At 39.3% G+C, this 25,632-nt stretch overlaps 1 protein-coding gene across 4 annotated transcripts; it reads right to left on the bottom strand.

Moving 5' to 3' along the window:
• Positions 1–1,262: 1,262 nt before the first annotated feature.
• Positions 1,263–25,307, bottom strand: LOC122982906. 4 transcript variants are annotated; one of them, XM_044352530.1, is made up of 27 exons: positions 24,308–25,307; positions 22,472–22,548; positions 21,260–21,391; positions 20,523–20,668; positions 19,809–20,013; positions 17,559–19,060; positions 16,654–16,821; positions 15,510–15,608; positions 14,955–15,207; positions 14,053–14,115; positions 13,421–13,551; positions 12,581–12,718; positions 11,342–11,449; positions 10,994–11,135; positions 9,451–9,981; positions 8,113–8,157; positions 7,764–7,843; positions 7,514–7,626; positions 7,231–7,414; positions 5,771–5,855; positions 5,191–5,336; positions 4,975–5,065; positions 3,738–3,886; positions 3,450–3,535; positions 2,976–3,045; positions 2,741–2,862; positions 1,263–1,942 (listed from the first exon to the last, which is right to left on the bottom strand). In XM_044352530.1, the coding sequence occupies exons 3-27, from the start codon at positions 21,372–21,374 to the stop codon at positions 1,687–1,689; spliced, it is 5,028 nt and encodes a 1,675-aa protein (XP_044208465.1). In that variant the 5' UTR covers positions 21,375–21,391; positions 22,472–22,548; positions 24,308–25,307; the 3' UTR covers positions 1,263–1,686. The 4 variants fall into 4 exon arrangements, with proteins under 4 accessions (XP_044208465.1, XP_044208466.1, XP_044208464.1 ...); XM_044352531.1 differs by lacking the exon at positions 22,472–22,548; XM_044352529.1 differs by lacking the exon at positions 24,308–25,307 and having other exon boundaries at positions 22,472–23,386.
• Positions 25,308–25,632: the final 325 nt, after the last annotated feature.

The raw sequence follows: 25,632 nt of genomic DNA, 5'->3' as shown, positions 1-25,632 counted from the left end.
TGGAAATAGAAAGCAAAAAGCACATTTTCAATATCATGAAAAATTAATGCTCTGTTTTTTTTTTCCTCCCAGTAACGATTCAAATATCACAGTAAAGCAGTGATTCAGCTCTCAGATCTATTCTGTTCAACATGATTCAACCCCATTTATCTAAAAGGACTAAGTAAAATATCACAGTGGTGTCACAGTAAAACAAATATCAAGTTTTAAAAACATTCACCATGTGAAAACAATGTTTTATCTATTAATTAAAAACAGTTAAAAATCTTGAGAATACATTCCATATGTGAGGATATGTGTAATCTCAGGATATGGGACTAAAATTTCATGTTAAATACTATCAATACAAACCAGCAGGTTATACTGGTACTGATGACACACCACCAGAGAAAATCAGATAAACTGATACAATATTTCCAAAATGAATACCCGTATACAGCATCAAGTTTAGAAATTCTGACCCCCAAATAATTTAGTCTTCTGTTTTTCAACTGAGTTTTTTTAGTTGTCAAAGCAGAAATGTGTTGCTGGTTGCTGGCTGGTTGCACCACTAACAGTCCCTCAACATATTGGGAAAAAACAGGAGGGATTGGCTTTAAACTCCAACAGCATAAGGCTGGCCATCTTCTATATTTTTCTTACTGTCAACAAATCTCATGTTTGGAGTCAAACCAACAATGAACTGATCTACTAACAAGTATTGTGTGTTTATCCAAAGTCTGATATATCTTATCCCTCTGTGCCGTAGACCTCCGTTGTTGTCCAAAAACTATTAAAAACACGTCAGTGAGCCACATCGCTGCACTGTGTGACACGTTCCTTCATCATGAAGAGTTTTGTCACGTTAGTTTGTTTAGAAACGGCTCCAAAGACTAATAACAGTGATAAGACTGTAACTCTCAGGAGAGACGTTCTACGTAAGGCAGACGCCACTGATCATGTGTTGGAACGCCATTCTGTTTACAGCTTTGCTACTTTGTTGTGCGACATATCACAACCTCTTAACTTTGTACTGAAGAAACATTAATGTAGTACAAAGTTAAGGCGTTTTCGCACATGCTCAGTGACGTCTGCCTTACACGGAACTACTCTCTGGAGACTGAAAACATGATCGCTGTTATTAATCTTTGGGGCCGTTTCTAAACAAACTAACGTACTAATGATGTAATAATGAAGGAACATGTCACACAGTGCAGCGGTGTGACTCACTGATGTGTTTTTAGAGGTCTACGGCACAGAGGGATAAGATAAATCAAGCTTTGGATACACAAACACAATACTTGTTAGTGGATCAGTTCATTGTTGGTTTGGCTCCAAACATGAGATCTGTTGACATTAAGGAAAATATAGTACATCACCTTATCCCTTCAGGAGGATAAAAACAGTTAAGAGAGAACTAGAGGGAGCTGCCATTTTCTGCCTGAGACTGAGAGTGGCTTTGGGGGTCAAACTGACGTAATGCACTAAAACTGCATGTGTGATGTGAAGACTCGAGTGCAGAGCGGACAAAATGGCCTGTGGCAGTGATCCACAAAAGCCTCTCTGTTACTGGCCCTCTGAACATGGTGGAGGCACATGGAAATAGACCATTCACACTCCACCTAGTTATTTTAAAATACATACCTTTCTCTGGTAGTGTCAGACACACACACACAAAAAAACATACAAAACCAAAACCAACCTCTCCTATCTCAGCTGCTGCACTTCTGGAGAGGCAGGAGAAGACGGGGAGGTGGAAGCAATGGAGCTGGAAGTGATGGAGTTGGAGGTAGATGTGTTGGAAACAGTCAAAGGAAGCAGCTCCTCACAGGCGAAATAGTCCTTCAGGGGAGCAAAGAGGTGACGGATGACCGGCACACTCCACGCCTTCCCCAGAACCTTCTGCCTCTGCTGCCGGTTCATGTTCCTCACGTCCGTGTAATGTTTGGGGAAACCAAAGATTCTGGTGGAGAATGAGGAAGAAGGTAACAGAAACTTCATCAAAACTATTCTGGTGATTGACTACTTGAGCCTTTTTTTCAAGCAAACATGCCAAATAAAATTGATTTTCCAGAATATTTGTTTTGGGCTGCTGGTCGGACAAAACAACACATTTGAGGACATCGCTATACACCTGCATTAACTGATTTTTTTGCAGCGGCAACACAACATGACTGATATGTTAAACTTGTTAGCGAACAGTTGCTTATTCCCACATCCAGCAGTTACGGAGCAACATTATCGCTCATCAGGAGTCGTGTTTCTGTCCACCTGGTGAATATAAGTCCAATATTCACTGTCTTTTATCTCTGTTTTTGTTCTCCACCAACTCCTGAGGGAAATATCTGTCTCTTTAGCTGCTAAATGCTCCACTATGTTCACCAGCTAGTCTACAGCTAACTGTGTCTGTTTGCTGTTTGGTGCTGAGCAGGTAGTGTACAGTGGCTTTTTAGAGCTTTTTCTCTGAAAACAGCTGTCTGCTGCGGCCCAAAACGACACTTTGAGAGCACTGAGAGTGAACCAGAACAGTAAAGTTGCAGCCAGACAGATAAAGAATGAGCTGAAACTCACCATAAAGCTCCGATACAAGCCACAACCAACACATTACACACTGACAACTCATACATTGTTATAAATATATCACAGTTTTCAGATATTCTATAGACCAAATGATTAATCGAGCAAACACATGGCAGATTCATGTCAAATTCTGTGATCCACATACTTAACACCAAACATGTTAATCATCATTAATGCCTACTTTTCCAGTTCAGTGATCCAGAGGTTGTCCTCTCTGCCGTTCTGCAGGACAGGCAGCTGAGACACATCTTTGCCTTGCTTCAGAGAGTTTGGATTGGTGGTGATCGTCCTCACTTTAGTGACCTGGGACATTGTAATCATAATTGTTTAAAGAAGACATATTAGTTACACAAGTAAGTAATGTAGATGACACAAAGTAACAGAAGAAGACAGAACCAGTGGGTTCAGTCACTGACCCTGGCTTCTCTTCCGAGCTCTAGACAGTCCTGGAGACTCAACTTGTCGTTCTGGGAGGCTGCGATGGGCCTGATGGGAGATGAGCAGCAAGCAAGCAAACTTTACTTATATAGCACTTTTAAAAACACAAAAAGTACTTTACAGGAATAGGAAAAGAAAAATAGAAATAAAAGGAGACAAGAGAAGACAACATCTAAGAACAAGAAGAAAATGTTGAGAAGTCAAAAAGACTTTTAAGGTGCTTTTTAGAGATTTGGCTTGTTTAAGTCTTTGCAGGTTGTACCAGAGTTGAGGAGCAACAACTACAAAAGCACAATCACCTTTAGTTTGTCTGTGTGGTTTTATTGAGTTATTACGATTAAAAGAGAGATAAAGCTGTGTGTCATCAGCAAAGTGATTCACATACATGCAATTTCTCATTAGTAAAATTTGTAAAAACTAAATATAAATTCATGATTCATTGAGTGTCTTACCTGCTCATCCCCGGGATGTTTCCCCAGAAGTAACGAGCTCTGTGGGCTGGACTAACTTTGACTGCATCCACCAGCACCGGGTTGCACTGTCAGACAATCAGATAGCAGCAACAGTCAGATCTCTCTGTGTGTGTTTACAACTTGTTAAGTAGAGATAAACAGCAGTGCAACAGAGAGGGAAGGAGGGAAGGAGGGGGAGGGTAGAAAAGGAAAGGGAAGAGTGAAGATAAAAAGGATAATAAAGGAGAGGGAGGTAAAGAAGACCAAACAGAACCGGATGTGGCGAACCTCGAGGAAGCGGCAGATGTTGACTTTGTCGTGTGTGTTCATGAAGACCACGTTCTCGAACAGCCAGAAGAACGGCCTTTGGTCTTCCTCTTTGGGCTTCAGCAGCTGCAGGATTCGGTAGAACTCGAAGAACAGCCTGCCGGTGCCCTCTGCCGCGGAGAGGAGTCGATACCAGCGAAGGAGAACAGTTATGATTTCATGTTGTTATGTTAGTTTCAAACACAACGACACAGCATCTGAATAACGACCGTGATAAAAACTTATCAATATGATCAAAGCATTGTTTACCACGACCTAAACCTGCAACGATTAGTCGTTTCATCAACTGACAATGAACAGAAAATTCATCTGCAACTACTTTGATAGTCGTTTTAGTCATTTTATATGCAAAGATACCAAATATTTGCAGGTTTCAGCTTCTAAAATACGCAGATTTGATGCTTTCCTGTCACACACGACAGTAAACTTTGAGTTTTGGACTGTTAATCCCACAAAACAAGACATTTAAAGATTTCACCATGGACTGGTAAGAAATTATAACAGGCATTTTTTCCTTTTTTCTGATAAAACCATATGAGAAAATCAGAGAAACAACAAAGAGTTGATTAATTGATCAACAGAAAATTCATATGCAACCATTTTGATAATCAATTTATCATTTTGAGTCAATTTTTAAGACAAAATGCCAACATTTTCTGGTTCCAGCTTCATAAATGTGAATATTTTCTGGTTCCTTTCGTCTTCTATGATAATAAACTGATTATCTTTGGGTTGAAGACTATTGTTCAGGACAAAACAAGATATTTTAGGTTGCATCCAGGGTTTTGGGAAACAATAATCATAAATTTTCACCATTTTCTGATATTTTAGAGACCAAACAACTAATCAATTAATCCAGAAAATAATCAACTGATTAATCAATAATGAAAATTTAATTAGTTAGTTTCAGCCCTACTGTATTATTAATCAAGTCTGCATATGATAATTATTTCCTATTAGTTGTTTTATTTGATCAACATTTAAGTGATCAATAAGTCTCTAAAAAGTGAACAAGAATGTAAAATGACCAAAGTTCCCGGAGCCCAAACTGCTGATTTTGTTTGTCTTTACAAATATGTGAAAGCAGCATCTTTCCAGATGAAAATTTGTTAAAAAAAAAAAAAAAAAAAATTATTGATAATTAATATTTGACAATCAATGCATTGAAAACTGACATGCATACACCAGACTCACGTACCATAGAGGCCTTTTCTGATCGGGTTAACGATGGACAGGTCGTTACAGGGGCTGCCACCAATCAGCAGATCAAACGGACCCCACTGCTCCAGCTGAGAAAAAAAAATCAAGTGTTTTCTATCAGTCGAGCTTTATTTTACCTCATAAACTAATTAATAACTGTGTGTTAGGTAGGGTGTTAAGACCAGCGTGTTCGTGTGTGTGTGTGTGGACATACATGATCCTGGGTGATGAAACGGGCATCACCAACATGGATGATCTTCCCGTCGTGGTTGATGGTCGCCACGGCGATGGAGTCCTCACAAACCTCTGAGGCAACGTATTTCTCCACTTTGAAGCCGAGATCTTTCAGCACCAGGTAGCCTAAAAAAAAAAATACAGAAATACAAACACAGACATACTTCAAGCTTCTTACAGAACTGGAGCGGAAAAAAGTAGTTGTTGTAGTAGTTAATTGATTACTTGATCAAAAGAAAAATAATCTGCTACAATTTTAATGATCGATTAATTGTGTCAGTGATTTTTCAACAAAAGAAACATCTTCTGGTTCTTGAGCTTTTCAAATGTTGGTTGAACAAAACTAGATATTTTTAAGACGTTATCTTGAGTTCTGGGAAATTGATAGACAGTTTTTTTTTTTACTTTTTTGCCATTTAATAGACTAAACGATTAATTAAACAAATATCTAGTAGATGAATCCATAATTAAAATAATCATCAGTTACAGTTTTACATCAGACCATCTGGTCATCCAACTCTGATTTACAGGATCATGAAAACGAAGCCTGGTGTTCTCACCTGTTGCGATGCCGTCGAACAGCGAGAGAACTCGGACGGGTCTGCGCAGGTTTGCAGGGATGGACGGGTAAACTCTGTGTGGCTCCTACAAAAGAGAAAAGGTTCAAAATCACATGGAAACGGAGCCAGCAGGTTTCCTAACGGATGGAGGAGGGTATTTTGGGAAAAGCTATTTCCATACAATTTAAATTGTGGAGCCAATCGTGGTCCAGTATGCTGCTTCCACGAGTGTGATGTGGAAACTTGAAGCATCCACTGCACAAACACTGATAATGGACTTTACAGTGAGAATTTACTCTTAAAAATAGGAAAGTTGTTTAGCCCATTTATATGAAGTATGTTTTTTGTCTTTTTTTGTTTTTATGGTATTTTATTGTCATCACTGTGGGGCAGCAGCACTTCACCTGTTTATCCTGTAAAAAGAAATTAAATAAAATCATAGATTCTGGATTTTTTCAATGACGGAGAAGAAGCAGATGTCATTTTAAGGATTTTAAAGAGGTAACTGAACAACTTTTGTGGTAAAACCATATCACAGACACAAATTACTGTTCCAAGTATTTAGAGTATTTTTCTGATTTAACTCCAAAGTGCATTTATAAAGATTCCTGCAAAGCTAAACTTAATACATGGATGAGCTTTTTAATGCAATCTGAAATTGATCCTATGGTGAATTTTTCTGTCAAGGCACCAAAAACTCAACTTTAAGATACATGAAGTCTGTGTTTAATAAAGTCTGGATTAATAAATGGTCGTTCTCGGTCATGGAAATTGTAGTTTGACAAAAAAAAAATCTTATTACAATGTCTATTAACCTTTTCTGACCCTTTCAGCCACATTTCATGATCTTCATCGGCTCAACTGAGCAAAGGTCACAACTGATGAAGCCCACAGGATGTGGCTGAAAGCTAGTAGTGCACCTTGTCACAAGATTTTTTCGTGAAACTACTAACCGTTTTATAACTACAAACATAAAAAAGTTCATGTTCCAGATTCAGATTTGATTAGAATTGAGGATGGAGCTTTAATTTAATATCTTTTTGATAATGTTTTGGGTTTTCTGAACATATTTCTAAAGCATAGAACAGAAGGACAAATATAAATTGTGATCATTATATTCCTTACACCTTATATGGATTATACAGACTATTAATTTATGAACTGTCGATGCACAAATGTTTGTTGTATATTACGTTTGTGGGGCTGTGTTTATATATTTATTCAGTTTCCACTGTTGGATATCTGTTGGGACGTTATGTGCAGCTTATTCGTGTTTGGATGTCGTGTTACTGGACAGACGTGTTGTGCTGTTAGGTGCTGGTGGGTTAACATGCTGAATCCATGAGGGAAAGGTCACCTACATGGCCAGATAACTATTTATACTTTCATTGCAAAGTGAGACAAGAGAGCAGGTGAGTTTGCACAGTGGCAAAAAACAGTAACTATCTTTGATCACTCACAAACGCTATGGCGCTGTTGTTGGCGAATAACTCCTGAACACGGATGCTCCAGTCCTCTCTGGGAATCAGCGCTCCGTGGGGTCGGTGAGGCTGACACATGTAGCAGATCCACGGGTCCAACACCTTCAACGAATCAAACGTCCCCCGACCGACGAGGATGTTCAGACAGTCCTCGCAGTAAGATCTGCAAACGGAGAGAGAGAGAAAGAGATGGAGAAGAAGATTACAAAAAGAAAAGCAGAAATCTAAATTAAAATGTAGAGGAAGAGATGAGCAGACCGACCTGCAGCAGCTGTCGTTGCCACACAGTATGACCTCCATTCCATAGCAGCAGATGGTACAATAGGACTGATAACCATCTTCATCATAACGATACAGAGTTTCTGTAAAGTTATCCTGCAGGGACACAGACACCATCACAACCAGTGTTTGAGGACATTTTAACAGCTTTGTAAGTTTATAACAAAGTTCAGGATATCACACATTCACAGTGATCTGAGAAGCCTCGACGAGAGAGGATGATAGTTTCTTACTTTACACTTCAAGCAGAGGCTGCCTTTAAATAGAGGGTGAAATATCTCAACGTTTTCAGTTCCACAACACAAACAGAAGCCTGCAGACACAAGATGAGAGAAAGCAAGTGACTGACATTATCTATACATGCATAAAAATGCATCTATAGTCACATATCTATGTATGCATGTTATGTTTCGCCATGTAAATGTTTAATAAGTGTCTTCACTGGAGATTTAGCAATCGAAACACATGAAAACATAACCACTAACTGTCTGACTGATGATATGATATGACCATCACCACCATATAAAAATAAGTATGTATAAAAAGGGAATTTAATTACATACAACAAGCCTAAACACTCACCTTCAATGTCCAGTTTCATGTCCATGATCCTACGAATGGTCTCCTCTGCAAGAGAAGAAACCAATAATAAGGAAACAATAACCAAAATAAAATAAATAACTGAAAGTAAGCTGCCTTTATTACAGGAAATGTGCTGCACAAATTAAGTTTATTATTATGAATTTATTCAAATGGAAACAGTTTAGATGCTGGCAGCAAAATCTGTTCGTTTGAGCAGGTGACTCACTGGACTATCATAACTTCAATTCCATTAAAGTTTGACATTTTGGGTGTTATGTACCTGACTACTTCCTGCCTGGACACAGTGACTTCCTGGAGTCTCCTCATCACCATTGAGGTTGACTCTAAGAAGTTACTGCGCTCAGCCAAGAAACAGCCCGACATGTTACATCCTGTAAACCACTTCATTTTAAAAAGGGAACAGGTTCACAATTGTTCAAGTGTGTCTTAAAACAACAGTCAGGTGTTGATATGAACAGTGAAAGAGGTTTTTTGCATTCAACTTTTTCTGATAGGTGCTGTATAAATAAAGTTTGATTGATTGATTGATAAATAACATATTAATTAGAGAGCTTTAGAGGTGCTGAGAGGTGGATTCTGTTACCTTCGGATTCAGCCAGGCTAGTAGTGTTATATTTACTGTACATCGATGCTATCAATCATCTCATCTAACTCATGGCAAGAAAGTAAATAAGTGTATTTATTAGGGATGTGCAGTGAGCCCAGTATTTGTATTTGTATCTGTATTTGTTGAGGCAGCAAAATTATTTGTATTTGAATAAAAGTGGAAAGAGGCTTAAAAATCCTGTTTTTGTTTTTATTACGCTTTTAATTTTAGAAAATTAAAGTGTTACAATAAGTGTTCATAAATAAACTACCTTACGTAGGAGGTCCCCACACCGGGTTTCGAACTGGAGTCTCCAAGATCATAGATAGACGTAACAGCGGAGCGATGCTCAGATAGTGATGTAACCAAACTGCGTGCTGGTATTTGACATGTTTTTTTTTTTCTTCCCAAAAACGAATATTTAAAATATATTTGTATGAAACAAATATTTGTAAAAAAAACTCACTATTTGTGCTTTGCCGAATAAAGAATTTGTATTCGGGTACACCCCTAGTATTACCAAAATGTCAAATTATTCCTTTTCGTGCTACATAGCAACTGATCCTCCTACATGATCCACATACAAGTGCAGATCTAGATCCACTCTGTACATCTTGTCGACCAACTATTACTGAAACCTCTTTTGATTTGATCTATTTCTCTGCCATTTGAATATTTCGTAATGAAACTCATAAAAAGTGTGAGTGTATATATTAAATTCACTTTGGTACCTCTGAGTTTCTGGTCCGGCTGGGTGTAGACGCTGGTCGGCTGGTTGACCTTATTGTAAGTTTTGGTGTAGGCCTTCTTCTTCGGCACAAAGTCTGGCGACGTGTCATTATCAAATCCATCAAACAGACCGCTATTCTTCTTCATGGCCTTTCCTCCTTTCCACCCTCCTTTACCTTTCCCTTTCCCCCATCCTCCTTTCGCCTTCTCCCAGTCGTCTTTCTCCGCCTCCCATCCTCCCTTCCCTCGTTTCCCCGTCTCCGCTGTCAATCCTCCTCTGGGTCCCTTCTCCTTCGTGTCTCCTTTAATGCCTTTTACAGACTCCGGTTGTTCTTCCCATGCTGTTTTTTCACCTCCGCCTTTGTGGGAGGACTTCTCGTTGGAGTTGCAGGACAGTTTGTTCAAGGAGACGGCAACTTCCTTCAGCTCGGTGCCGATGTTGCTCTTGTTGCTCGTAGAGCTGGAGGAGTGAGGAGAAGCTTTCGGGAAGAGATTCTTCTTCACTTTTGGTCTGTTGTTTGTTTTAGTAACACCTGGACATAAAACAATCATACATGTGAGCTTTATATCTTTTACACAACAGTAACCAATGTTATGTATCAGTAGAGTTAACAGGCAACCACACCTTGTTTTATTCATCAAGGGTTTGCTGAGCATGTAGCAACATCCCTGCTAGATGTTAGTCCAACATAAACTCTATTTCAGCTGCAGCACCATATCTCCCTTTACATGTGAAGTTGTATTTAAAAGTTGGGACACTTTTAAATACTTCACTTCTGGAGTTTTTGGGTGATTGATAGTGATTTATCCACAGATGTTTTTTTACGAGAATATGAATGATGGTGATGATATTCAGCTTCGTTTTTCCTAGATTCACTCATAGAGACTGACTGTTAAAACTGGGTGGAAACAATTAAAGAGTTTTAAAAAAACACCTGCATTGCAGAACAGATCCAAAATCTTTAGGGCGACCCTTCATATTGCAGCGGTGACATGCAGTAAGGTGTGTCCTTGACAAAATCTAAGGGACATAGGTTTGTTAGCATCTATTCTCGCCGCCAAGCATTTAGAAATCCCCCGACTTCGGTAGACGGAGATCTCTGATTGTCTGGTATCGCAAAACTACACTTTTCCAGGTTATCACTGAATTATATGATGTCTTGTTATGTGCCAAATACATGTCAAAAAATAATTTTTGAATACTTTTACATCAAAATCCCTGACTTATCTTGAACTCAGGGGAAGTTGTATTTAAAAGTTGGTACACTTCTAATGCTTCACTTCTCTATATGGGTAATTGATAGCGATTTATCCAAAGATTTTTTTTACTAGAATATGATATTCTTTTGCGGTACCTAAAAAAACAGCTAGAAGAAGAAGAAGAAGGAGAAGAAGAAGAAGAAGAAGAAGAAGAAGAAGAAGGAGAAGAAGAAGAAGAAGAAGAAGAAGAAGAAGGAGAAGAAGAAGGAGGAGGTGGAGAAGGAGGAGGAGAAGAACATCCCTGGTTGCAGTGCCAGTGTAATCATGTTCTTAATTAGTTTGTACCATTTGTGGAGGCCACTGGTTTGAGTCCATCTGGCCCAGTAGGTTTAAAGCCTCCGAAGGCCCAGTCTAACATCTTCTTCAGCAGCTCATCTTTGTCCTCTGAACACGCAGGAAACTTCTTCTTACAACGCCAAGCTGCCTCCTGATAAACAGGAACATAAACATATCAACAGGAACATGTGAACATCTTCTCAGTTCAGAAAAGCACAGAAGGAAGTAGATCTGGTGATCGAGTCTGATCAGTGCTCAGCGAGAGGAAACCTGATCCTGTTATTGACTTAACTCTGTCTGAACAGTTGACACAATGTCACTTTATCAGAGAATAAATATACAGAGACACAGACTCACCTGCAGTGACAAGAAAATAGCTTCTCGGTAGGTCACGAGGATGGCGAAGGACTTTGCGCAGTAGTGCTGGGTGAAGTCAGAGAACGGTTTCAGAGCCTCCTCACTGAGCTGGAATCAGAATAATAACCTGACAATGTTAGAAAAATCTAGATTTGGGTATCAAAATGGAAATAGATACAAGAGTACAGTTAAAAATGTGACAACTTAGCAAGCGAAAAACAAATAACGTTGAAATTGTTTTGTTATTAAAAAAAGTGGCGCAGGCCCTCGTATTAATATGTAGTCAGTGTTAAATGTTTATGTGAGGAGTTGTAGAGATCCTGCTGGACCAAAACAGAGGAATCCATTGGTGAAAATGTCATAATATTAAAGAAATGATCAATATACAGTAACTATTAACCCTTTTCCACCAATAGGTTCCAGATACTTTAGAACCAGAAGAACTAATCTCAGGAACTAAACATGGAACTAAAAGTCCCTGTCATGCATCCTGTTGGTGTTTCTACTGCATCTGAGGAACCAGGTAGATCATGCAAATTAGACCCACGAGGAATTAAAATACTTGAAATGTAGCGTTGACACATGAGATAAAAACAACCAAGATTTGTTCTGTTGTTCTTTGTATTTACTGCTGCATGAGTTGAGTTTGATGGTTATTTATTCCTGCTTTGGAATGTAAAAAAAAAAACATGAAACAATCAGAAAATAACGTTTTATTTCTCTCATTCACTGGCTTTGTTCTCGCTACCGCCGCTCCCTCTCTTCATTCAATCTCTAGCTCACTTGACCACTGTCACTCTCTCTCTTTTTCTCTCGTTCTTTTTTAAAACAAGTCAGGCAGCCGATAAGAAAGCCTTACTCTACCTTTAACGTTAACAAACGAAGAGAAATGTCCTCCCCTCGCCCTAAATCGATACTAGAGTTCTTTCTTGCTTTATGAATGAAACGGTACATGAGCTGAAGCATCCAGGGAGTGTGATTGACCAATCGGCAATCATCAAATACCCCTAACTTTTTTTTCCCACTATAGTAACCAATTTTAGTCCCTGGTTCCTCCAGTTGAAATGCAGGTTTATTTCCTTAAAAAGGTTCTTGGTCCCCTGGAAAAGTTCCTGCAGTATCAAATGTATGAAGTCTCGCTTATACTCTGAATCCTGTCAATCAATAAACATCAGTTACAGCCACCAGATTCACTGAACGTCCGCACATCTTCATCTCTCCGTTTCACGTCAGACTCACCTGAGACGACATTATCTGTCCGTACCACTTCACCATCCTCTTCCCTGGAACTTGACTTTCGCCCTTGTCTGGTATGATGATGGCTGGCCAGGGAGCGAAGCCCTCCACCTGACCCCAGACCAGCTCCCCGACGGCGTCCTGTGCACAGACACACGAGACGTTAACGCATACCGACAGTTTCTGACATGGTATATTAATAGTTTTTGAATTTTGTGTGTTATTTTAACCTGTAATCAAAGCACCACATCCCCCTGCAGAATCAATTTAAGTTATTTTATTATTATAAAAACACAGTCCAGGGTTTAAGAAAATGAGATAACAGAACAAGACAAGATACTCTCAGGAGAGAAGTTCCCTGTACAGCAGATGGCACTGTTATTTCTGTGCATGTGCAGGAACGAGGTTCGGTTTACAGAGCATCATTAGCTTGTTGTGCTTCATATCACAACCTCCTGACTTTGTGCTACATTACACATTTCTCATAGAACTTCAGCACAAAGTCAAAAAGTCATGATATGTAGCACAACAAGCTAACAAAGCTCAGTAAAGGAACTTCTCTCCTGAGGGTTACAATCTTATCGCTGTTATTACTCTTTGGATCCGACTCTAAACAAGCTACAATAACAACTCTCTTCAGGAACACATCACCCAGAGCAGCGATGTGGCTGATTAACGTGTTTTTAATAGTTTTTGGAGCAACAATAGAGGTCTACGGCACAGAGGAATAAGATATATCAAACTTTGGATACACACACAATACTAATATATATCTAGTATATAGTAAGTAAAGCTATTACAGATTAATGGCTATAAAACTATACTAACCTAAAATACACTTACATTAGATTTTATGCGCAACTCTGCCGAGTTAGTTGGTGTGACTGTCGAATCCATGGCGTCGTCACCATTATCAGCATCATCATCATCACTGCCCACAACGTATATAGACTCTGCCTGTGGAGTGATTTGAGCTGCAGAAAACAAAGAAAGACATTTTGCTATTGAATATAAAGCATACAAAAGTGTGTTATTTATACACTGAACAAAACTGAACCATATGAATTAAATGAGGAAATGAATTTATCTTGTTTTCTATGAATGTTCTGAAAAATGAATCCATTGTTTGTTTTATGATTGTATGTAAGTTTCATTGTTTTCTGATATATACATGTTTATCTGCTGTATATATGCTGTGACAGTATGGCATTGGCTAAACATAACACCTACAACCTGTCCATCCTATGAGAGACATGTCTACATCACCACCGCCTCCTCTCACTCAATGTGTAATTTTTATACAAAATTCATTTCTCCAGTATTGTGTATGACTGTGTTACAGGACGCAGTGTCTGCATCGCTTGCTTTAATGTAACTTAAGAAGGCAGCAGGTTCTCTGGTGGATCATGTCATGAAGAAGATTCAGTCCTGTTCACAACACTGTGAGACGACAATAAGTGTAAATAACTTCTTACTTTCTGATTTCATTAATCTGATGGTCCCAGATATTTTGGACTCTTCGGTGACATCAACCACATCTGATAAAAACAGAACACACAGTCATATTAGTTATTTCTGTTGGCATGACGATGGATCTCATCCTGTAGTTAACGACAACAGACAAGGTTTCTGAAGGCTCCACCAAGACTGTTTAAGACCACATAGAATGTAATTTAATACCTGGTTCCCAGTCAAAGTATGAAAGACATCAATAAAAACCATTAGTGGTGATAAGGGTTAGAATTATTTACCAAGTGCGATGTGAAAAAAAAATGTTTATTTATATTTATGTCACATTTTTGTCATTACCTCCTAGCAGTATATAACAATCATTCCTAATAATATAACTAATTTCTAGAATAATTTGGGATTTTCCAGCTAACTTTTGCTAAAATCACATTAAAAAAACATTTTATGACCAACATTACTGCCTATGACAGGCTAAAAAGTATTTAAGACCTTTGTCAATGAAAAGCTTCTCTCTTTTAGAGGAAACCTAAATCAATGCTTTTCAAGACTTTTCAAGACCTGCAGATAGTTGTGAAGCTGGAGGAGCTGCTGGTTCCACAAGTGCTTTTCTGTATTTTTTTATTTCCATTTCAAATGTATCTTTAAATGATATCCTCAACATTACTTGACATAGAAACAAAGGACTCTCCCAGATGATGTAACGATCTTATACGTTTATGTTATGACCACCAGTTTCAATCATTTCAACTTAATTTCTGAGAAATCACATTTTGTCTGTGATTTTGTCTTCTGCATGGCAGAAGGACCAAGGATGCCTGAAATAACTCCTCCTACTTCACGACTCTATAACCAAATGATTAAGTTGATGAAGCTAATACAGAAACATCCTCCTTATTGTGGGACCTACCAGATGAATTATCTGTGTAGTCCGAGTCCTCCATATCTCTGCAGTGCATGGGTGAAATCAGTAGACCAGGTTTAGCTGCAGGAACGTCACTATCGTCTGATGAACTCTCTTCATTCTTTTTCTTGCCCTGATGACCTGTCTGGACGGGCAGTTTCCTCCTGCGGACGCGGGGTCTTCCCGTCCACCTGCCCGGTCGAGGTGAAGGTTCAGGGGTTTTCTTGCTGTCAGATGGAGTCTTGGCGCTGCCGAACAACTTGAGACGGGAACAAATACACGCACACAAATTCCTTTATCTTCACAAAAATATATTACTAAGAAAAACAGCATACAGTAGGATCCAAAACACTTTTGGACTGGAAACTACCGTTAGAAAATGAAAGCAAGTCAATTCAAACTAATTATGTGTTTATTCAAAATGATTTTAACTTGATTTTTGAAAAACTGACAGCCCTAATAGATGTGACGACTTGTGATATAAAAAATGAAATGTCAGAGTTACCGTTAAAATGACCTTTAAAGGAAACTGTCAGTCATAATAAAACCTGTAACACTCACCTTAGCAAACACCTCCTTCCTGTTTAGAGAGCTTGGCAGGGCCAGAAGGGTCAGGAGGAGTTTATGCAGAAGAGAGTGCGGTCTCGTGCCGTTCAACACCTGTACAGACAACGCAGAGGAACTCTTTTAATGATGTTTGATATTCAAAAGCCACTTTTTAAAGAGGGATTAGCACTTAAGCTACAAAAAGTCAACTGTTTTTAACACTTTGTTAAAGACTGCAGTGTTAGCGAGCAGGACTAAGATTAAAGTAAATGGTTGATAAAATAAGATTAATTTAACATGAATAAGTAAGATTAAAACACAGTATTCCATCAAATGTGTTACCACTCAAAGTGCTGCATCTGCAGAGACAACATGTTAATGTGACTCCAAACCACAAAACAAATTGGATGGAAATGTTTTCTGTTTGAATAAATGAAGCTTAGAGTGTGTAGTACACACACACACACACACACACACACACACACGTGAATGGGTGTCTCTGCACTAAGTGTGTGTGTGTGGTATTCTGCCTCTTTCCCAATATCTCCAGATGTCTCCTGTTTTGGTTCGGGGGACTGACATGTTTGGCATCGGTACAGGTTGCCTGACCCTCATTCCTCTACATGAGTGTGCAGGTGCAAAAGTGTGATGTGCATATGATGATACGCTGTATCAGGACTCTAAACAACGTGCAGTGAAAGGTGCTACTGGCTACAGGTGTATGTGTGGAGTAAGACTGGTGTGATGCTACATGTTTTATGTTTACTGCTGTCAGTTTGATTTCAATGGTTTTAAATGCTGCTGGTTCATGTTTTATCTTTGGGTTAGGTACGATGTGTGCTGCTGGCTTTATGTCTGTTGTTGTTCTTTGCTATTTATTGTTAGTTTATTGTGGAACTGCAGTGCAAAGTCCACAACTAATCTCCCCAAGGTGGAAAATAAAAAATTCTTATCTTATCTGTACAATTATATCTCTTCAGTTGTAATGTCATATGTGGGACATGTATTATATTTCTATTCTGTTTAAGAATGCAGCTTGTTACTCGTTCAGTTAATCAGATGAGGATTTTCCAGTCAGCAGGTATTCAGTCCAGTTACCAGACGATGACCTCCTTCTCTACCCATTAACCTACATTGATCCATTGTGTCGTTGGTTTACCTTTGCCCAGTCATGATCTTCTTCTGTTCCTCTCTCCTGTTGCTCCTTTACTTTCTTAACGAAGGTGAGGTAGTCAAATGTCAGCTGATATGCTTGTGAAGAACCGGGACTACACAGACCCAGCTGAATACCCAACTCTGACAGCATATGTCTGGACATTTTATTACCCTGAAGGGGAAAACACAGATAATATCAATAAGTAGCAACATACAGATCGGTTAGAAGTCGAAGAATAACGTTAAAAGCTGATGTTTGACTGTCTTTAAAGGATATCTGGTGATATTTTATATCTTTGTTGTTGTCACTAAATTCCATGGAAACAAACAACAAACACTGATCTCCTTTGCAACAAATTTATCTGCATTTTGTCACAAAAACTTCACCAGAGTGTGGTAGTGTACGGTAGTTTTGGGTGGGTAAGGGGCCGAATATTATTACAAATACTTCATACTTGTTTTGATACCATGAATACAAACACGTAGTATATTTAGACTCAATCCCACACACACTCTGGATTCATCCGCCGCCGAAAATAGTTCCTAAAACATGCATAATTTCCTCATTTGTTTGCGTAAAAACTACAAAGCCCAGCTGTTTTGGAAGTTACTGAGTGTTTTTTTGTAAATGAAAGTTTATCTTCATGACACATTTTAACAGATTTATGTCTTCAGAAAGCCTGAATGGAGCTGAGAGCCACAGACAGAGTGGGGAAGTCATAAAGTATTATCACGGGATTTGTTGATAATTAGAAAAATATAGAATATCATCAGTCCCATCATTTAAAGGCTGGAAATCACAGCGCATCACCAAGCTAATAAGTCTGTGATGCTTTAAACTGAAGGTAAATGTAAATGTGCATTTCTGCATAAAGTCTCACTTAGTATAATAGAAGTAAATCTTCTTACATTGATATTTTCAGGATGTTTCAGCACTACGCAGATATTCCTCAGCGCCACGTCTCCGAGCTTCTCAGGAATACTCTCCACTAAACTCTGTAGTGCTGCTTTATAGAAATCCACTGCATCCTTCAGGAAGTCCATCCTCTCCTGTTCCCCTAAATCCACGACAGCGGTGCCCCACAGTAAGTTTGAAGCACCAGAACCTATGTTCACCTCTGTTGTGGGGAGCAGCTCCTTCTTACTGTGGAGGAGAACCAGGTCTCGCCTCCTAAGAAAGCGCTCTGCGACGGAGGGCCGGAGGAGGCTGGTCGCGTAGGAGTGAACCAGCATGGAGGTCAGCTGGAGCTCCACAGCCACATCTGCTGCGTTGTACTGCTGCAGTTCTTGAAGAGCTCGGAGGGGCTCCAAAGCGTGAGAGAGGAACAGGAACCGTAGCTTGACTTTAGCATCCATCAGCTGGGCTCTGATCCGGTCAGCATCCTCGGCTTGCCTGAGCGACTTAAAATACTCCACCAAATCCCTCCAGCTGCTTACCATCTTCTGCACAGTGCGGATGATAAATAAACACTGTGCAGAGATAGAATCAGAAGGGCGAAAGAAACCTGTACCAGCGAACAGCGCTTTCAGACTGTCGTTAATGGTGGGGCAGGTCGAGTAGTGATTGTGGACGTCTCGAATCAGGTCAACTACGCAACTAAAGGAAGCCAAGAGTCCGGCCTGGCAAGCCCTTCCTGCCATCCCAGGGAGGCCGCAGAGTGATACTAACTTTGGGTTGAAAGCCTGGAGCTGAGATACAAACACCCGGATCACTCCTGGGTGCGGAGCATTGCAGTAAAACGCAGTAATGTTGGACAGAGAAAGCTCAAATTTCTTCAGCGTCTTAATGAGAAGGTGTGCATCAGAATCTGCTGTGTGCGTGGCTGTGATAACATCAGTGTCCATGTCCGCTGAGGTTTGGGGATCAACAGTGTCGACGCTCATCTGCAGAGCGTCCAGCAGCCGCACCACACTGACCCCTAAGCTCTGGTCATGGTAGCCGACCAGGACGACGCTTGTGCTATGTCCTGCATCCAGCTTCACCCCCATGAACAGGTAGAGGCAGTACGGTGTGTGTGAGCAGGACTGGATGGTGTCTTTGAGGTAGATTGGACTCAAGATGACAGAAACCTGACTGTCTGTGCTCGTACTGACGTTTGAGTTTGTGTTCACGTGGTCGTTACAGTATCTTCTGATGAAGCACAACAAAGTGCCGCTGTTGCGGGAACTACTCAAGAGAGCAGCATCCCTTACTATCCCCTGTGCCTTTACACTCTCTTCTTTCACCGTTGTCTCCATTTCCTCTGTTTTCTCCTCCATCGTCACTTCCACCACTACATCATCATCATCGGATGTTAATACTATCACATCTCCATCCTTGTTCGCAGTCTCCCCCGCTTTTTCTTTTCTTGGTTCTTCCGCTGTTTTGGCCTCCATCCCTTCAGTCATCTCCACCTCAGAGGAACAGTCATCTGAAAGGGAAATAAAAACACACTGAGCACATTTAAACGTACATTAGATCTTTTACAGACATGAAATACACAACATTGCTGGCTTCATATTTCTGGTAGGAGTAACTTTTTGTCACTCGCACAGACGCTCAGAGTAGGAGATTTTATTTTCTTTGCATATTTAACCAGGCACTGCTGTAGCCTTTATGTTACATTGAGGGCATTCAGTTCAGACTTGAGCTGTGTTCACAGTGAAATGTTACCAGATCTGACGTAGTTACTCTGGCACTTATTCAAACATATGATCGATATGTGAAATGATCAAATACAGACTTTGCAAATATATTAAAATGGCCTGATTACCTATAAATGAACAGCTTTGGACACATTTAGCTGCTGCTTCATCACATGAAAAAGTTAAATAATTGTTAAATGACTTTTGGGTTTATTGTCAATTATGATTTTTACTGAATAATAATCTTCATTGATGGAGATCCGCCTGTTGGGCCTTATCAATACATCCTCTCTTCCCCCGCCCCTGCCCAGGTGTGTTTCTCCTATAAGATTGTTTGATTGATCCTTGCCTTTACCTAACATCTTATAATGCCCCCCAATATACTCAGTAACTAAAGTAGTTCCTATCCTGTAAGAACATGGTTCATTTCTTTTAAAATCACACCTAAAACAAATAGTTCTGTCCAAATATATATAAAGTGCTACATGAGTGTGAAAAATAGACAACGGTTCAATCAGTTTCAATCAAGCGCACCTTTACTACGTATGACATCTCCTGTGTGATTTATCCCCGGACACACATCGTCTCTTTCAGCAGGAACCATACTCTTTCCTCCCCTGGCCTGTAAGGCGTCGTACTCCCGGCTGTTACTGTTCTCGTCAAAGAACCGCTTAAACCACTGCAGGAAGGTGAGAGCCACGACAGTGTTCTTCTTCATCAGCGCCTCCATAGGGATGTGCTGGAGAGAGGAAAGAGGCGGGTTTATGTCTGATACTTGTGTTTATATCCACCAGTCAACCAAAGATGTCCAAACTTAATTTTTCAAACTTCATACACATCGAGTAGGAACATTTCCATTTGGTAGTTTGAAAAGAATAAACAAGCCTCTAGAATGTAGAAATAATCAAATTACACTTTGATCAAAAGAAGCAAAGGCGCTCAGAGAGTAACCAACAGTCCATATTTGAGAGTTTAAAATAAAAAGAGATTGTTGTTGAAGATTGTTTTTTTAAATAAATACACATATTTTAAATGTGTTTTTAAAAAAAGTAGTGATGAAGATGTGTATTGATTAGGACATTACTTCCAGGGTAACAAACTGTGTGGAGTCACCCTCAAAAATATCTTTCCTTCATTTCTCTGCTGCTATTTCTTCTTACTAATTGACCGCCACAAACATCCATGACGGACACTTTTATCACTACAGGACAAACTGTAATTATCTTGTCAGTTAAAGTTAATACTCACTCTGACGACTCCAACTTTTCTGAACGCGCCTTGCAGTAAACTAAAGTTGTGAATAGAGTCGACCATATCCTTGCTAAGGAACCGGACCCTGGAGAGGTCCAGGGACCCAGGAAACATGTAGTCCATCAGCTGACAGTGGGCTGCACCTGGATATTCACACAAACACACACAGAAGTAAATGGCCTTTAAGCTCAGAAAAAAATGATAATGTAATGATAATAGAGCTGCAACGATTAGTTGATCAACAGAAAATAACTGGCGACAATTTTGATATTCGAATTATCAAGCTATTTTTCAGCAAAAATGGCAAAAATTCACTGGTTCAAGCTTCCCAAATAAGCAAAACAAGACATTTTTCACAATTTACTGACATTTTATGAAACACACGAATAATCAATGAATCACGAAAATAATAGGAAGATTAATTAGTAATGAAAATGCCTTAGTAAATCCAGCAGATTCACTAAGGCTGAGCAATCAATGTCTGTTTACATTGTCTTCACCGATTATTTGAGCAATTCTCACCTTGCAAAGACCCTTAAACTACCACTAAATATGTAATTCCAGGCTGGTGAAGCTGTTTAATAAATACACCACTTGTGTCAGTGTTACATCAGCATCTTAAAACAGGCACAAAGGACTTAAATCATTACTACATCGACTACAAATGACCATAAACAAACAATAACATTGTGTTCATTCATCCATACATTAAAATCACCTGCATGTTGACCTACCTGAGCACACCTGCTCCATTTTGGTGAAGCCTGTCTGTAAAGTTTCATTGAGCCAAGCCAGCAGCTCATAGCTGTTATTTGAATTCTCCGCATTCAGGTTTACATTCACTGCCATCTCCCACAGGGACAGACCTGTATAAATATCATGTAAATATCACTTTACACAAGAGTCAGACACATATACACATGGATCCACTGATCAACAAGTATGACCTTGAAGTCACATTCCTGAAACACCACAATAATCTAATTGTGTTCCCTTATATTTTATTATAAATAAGGAAGATATTTCAGCTACATTGTGCATTTACTGTGTGTTTTGATAACTCTTTACATTTCAGAGCTGTTTATTAAACTATTGTTCTTTCAGTAGACTTATAACTTTACAAAGTCCAGCAAGAATAACAGACAATGCTATGTTCTCAAAAAATTATGCTTTTAACTATCAGGAGCCATCTATAGACGCCTGGTATGGATTGATTAGTACCTTCCTGCTGTGAAACTTCACAAAGAGGCCTACATGTGGCTTTTTCCGCAAAATGCTGCATTCAAGTCATGTGTTGTTCGTTTCAGTTTCAGTAGATGACAAGTAAACCACTACATAGAAACTCGGGGTTTTCCGGTGTGCTCCAATTTATTTGACTCCTTTTAGTCAACAACCACGTAATTTATGTTGTCCATGATTATTAATTCCAAGTAAAAACAAATTAAACAGCTAATTAATTCATTTTTGCCCGCACATTTTTTTTTTTTTTTTTTTTTTACAAAAGACAAAAACAGCAACTACTAATATTTATTTGTAAGCGACATTGGAATATTTACCAACACAACACTAGTTCAAACTGTGAACATTTTTAGGCGCGAATGGCGTGTCCAAATCTGCCCAAATAAATGATTAATTTTAATTTGGCCGTCTGTGACTCATCATATGGACGTGAATGCAGCCAAAGTATACATTCTCTACAACCAATCAGATTAGAGCGGGCGGTATTCTGACCAATAGAATCAATGGATTCCGCACAGGCGCGTTTAGAACACAGACACGAGGTCAGATTACGTGCCGATATCACAGTGGACTACAACACCTAACATCTGAGCTCAGAGCGAGACAGTGGTCCCCATACCTACACTTATTTGTGGCAGCCCGCCACAAACTGATTTTCTATTTTTTGGAGTTGATATAAAGTTACTCTCAAACAGCCGTGTACGCACCTGCACCGACTCGTTCTCCCTCCGCTGCACACAAACAGCCTCCTCTGAGCTTTTACCCCAAAGTCACGTCACACCGTCTATGTTTGAGAGATGTGGTCAGTCTATCTCCACTTAAAAACACGAACACTTAAATATAGATTGTGCTTCTACATCGCTTTGTAAAGTGCTGACTATAGACTAGAAAAAAAGGGACATGGTGCATTTTGGTGCACCTCGTAAACTCTGTACTCAAATGGCCGTGACGATTGTTTAAAACAGGTTTCTTTTTTCTTTTAGTGCAGCATTTTTAATAATTAGATGCTAAAATCATAACAACAACATCTCATTCATTCGACGATGGAACAATATCAACAGAGAATGGCAACAGCATTGGGATAAGGAGACATGGGGGAGACATTTGTATTCAATTCAAAATAAAGCAGACCGGTCCAACCGGTCTCTGAGGGCACTATCAGGCACCAGAAACTGTAGAACATGTCGCCAACTGCAATAGATATACTTCAGAAAGGGAGGAAGAGAATTAAAGGACATATTGGAGTGTGGGGTGCAAGTAAACAGGACAGACGATGCTTATTAATTTCCTGAGGGAAACATGACTAATGGAAAAAGTTTCGTGGTCGGGAGACTGTAGGAGCTGACTGACTCCGGAAGATGGCAGAAATGCAACGACATAGATGCCGGCTGCTGTTAAACACCACTGAAGAAGAGCTCCGATCAGCTGTTTACAGCATGGATATATAGTTTACAGCCGAATAGGAAGCCATGTTGGGACGATAATAAAAGGGAAATCTCACGGGTTATTCATTCTCCAACAACTAACATAAAGCTAAAGATTAGCCATGTATCGTAACGTGCACTAAATAACCCGCATGATGATAACAAACTAAACTTGGTCCATAATAGCATAAAGTTTAGTAAAGTCCACAATTAACGTTAACTTTTCACAACATGCACCTAAGAATTCAATCAAACACATAGCTAAGCTAGCTAACTGGTTTAAAATTCCCGTGATTTAGCTAAACTAGTTTATTTTGAATGCGAGTTTAATTAAACGCGTAGTAACAGTTGAAACAACGACGTTGAAGTTAGCTTCCGATTCGGCGTTAAGGGAACTTAAATACTGATGTTTAACGGTTGATTTTCCGTCTTTTCACCACTTAAACTTGTGAAAACGTGTTATACAACGTATCAAAAGTATTAATGCTGTTTAAACCTACTTTCAGATTTGTGAGACCTTTATTTTGCTTATGAAAAAAGGGCGATTTCACTGATATTTCTCAGACCAGGTCCAAATCAAAAACCACTATACTTAGACTTGTCAAATCTGGACTAGATTATTATTATTAAGATTTGACAAGTCAAAGTATAGTTGTTTTAGACTTGGTCTAATGTGGTCTGGATGGAGAAATATCAGTGAAATCACCATTTTTTGTGTGTTTTCATGAGCAAAATAAAAGTTTCACAAATCTGAAAGTGGGTTTAAACAGCGTTAAGACTTTTGTTACGATGTCTAACACTTTTTCACAAGTGCAAAAAAGTGAAAAATATCGGAGAATCTGCTGCTAAATATCATTATTTATGTTTCCCTTAACCGTCCCTTTAACCTCCGAGTCGGAAGCTAGCTTCAGCGTCATCATGTAGTTACAGCTGAAACCGGCTTGAGACTTTAGCCGCTGCGGCTACAAAACGCAAGCTAATGTAACGTAGAACACTGCGGGCTTTCATCGTAGCTGCAAAGTGTGTTAGGCTAACACGAAACAACTGGTAGATAACGAACATCTAACAAGTTTTTGCTAAACATATTCAAAATGTGGTTGAGACATATCATCTACTCACCCCTCGCCGCTGAGCTTTGTGTGGGTATTTAAACTACCGGGTTTCAGAGGCGTGAGGAGCCCTAAACCCGCCCCCTCGCCCCGGGAGCCGCTACCGCTCCGCTATCAGCATTCTTACTGTGTGTTATTGGCAACGGAACGTAGCATAAAACACTAAAAATGTAACGAAATTACTAGTCTGCGTTCAACAACCCGATACTGATCAGAAAACAACTTCATATGACAAATAACGTTTATACTTTGCTAACAAGTACATTGTGAACGTTACATGCTAAGCTAAGTACGCTACATATACTAGCCGCTATAACACATATTGGTGAGCTGTGGTAACGCTCCAGTCACCATTTAGGGCGATTGTTTTTTTGTTTTTTTTTTACAGTATTTACAATATTTTATGGAATTGTAGCGTAATCGTTGACGTCTTAACCAAAACTGGTTACGTTTCGGTTTACTATCCGAACACGCAGTGACGACCAACGTCTCTATGTCGGACATCAGAGTCCACTGATAAAAAATAAAGCTTATTAGAGTGTAAACAAGACATTTGAATATAGCTTAATACTGCTATATAGTCGCTGGGGTCAGTGATTTAATGTGACATTCATGTGGAAAATTTGTGTCTAATTTCTGTTTCAACTATTCTCAGTGGGAGGCATGGCTGCAGGGGAGGTAGCGTCTTCTTCTTCTTCTTCTTCTTCTTCTTCTTCTTCTTCTCCTTCTCCTTCTTCTTCTTCTTCTTCTTGTAGGATTTTGGCAATATGGACGCTACTGGGCGTTTAACTGCCATCCGCAGGACAAAAATTTAACTGACAATCACACTATGTGGGAAGTAGGGGCCTTTTTTCAAAGCTGACCCTCCACACTCCCACTTCGTCACTCTGTCTGTGGTCACACTGCTGAATGAAGCTCCATAAATAAAAGTGTAGGATATAAATATAGCGGCAGACGTTGGGACGAACTTCACTTTCTCCGGCGGAAACAGGAAATGTCGTATCTTTTCGTTACTATGGCTTCCAATCAGCATCCGTCGGGAGCATTGACTGTATAAACTTATAATAAATAAAATATAATAAATCCTCCAGAGGGCATAGATGTGTTATTTATTTTAATCTTTTTATTATCAAAAACACAAAAATACATTTTTTGGACCACATTAGTACACTCCTCGCATAGTGATCCTCTGGAGATGAGATATTTTTCTGACATGCCATTGAAAAGATCTGTTTTTAAAGACCAAAAACTTTTCCGTCTAGCCTCACTATTCACATGTATGTATTAATAGAATGTGTGTATTAATAGAATTTATATGTGGTAATTAAATTTGTG

The sequence above is a fragment of the Thunnus albacares genome, chromosome 5, assembly GCF_914725855.1.
Source record: "Thunnus albacares chromosome 5, fThuAlb1.1, whole genome shotgun sequence".
Classification (NCBI taxonomy): Eukaryota; Metazoa; Chordata; class Actinopteri; order Scombriformes; family Scombridae; genus Thunnus; species Thunnus albacares.
Note: the sequence above shows the minus strand (reverse complement) of the source record. Positions and strands in the feature narration are given on the sequence as shown.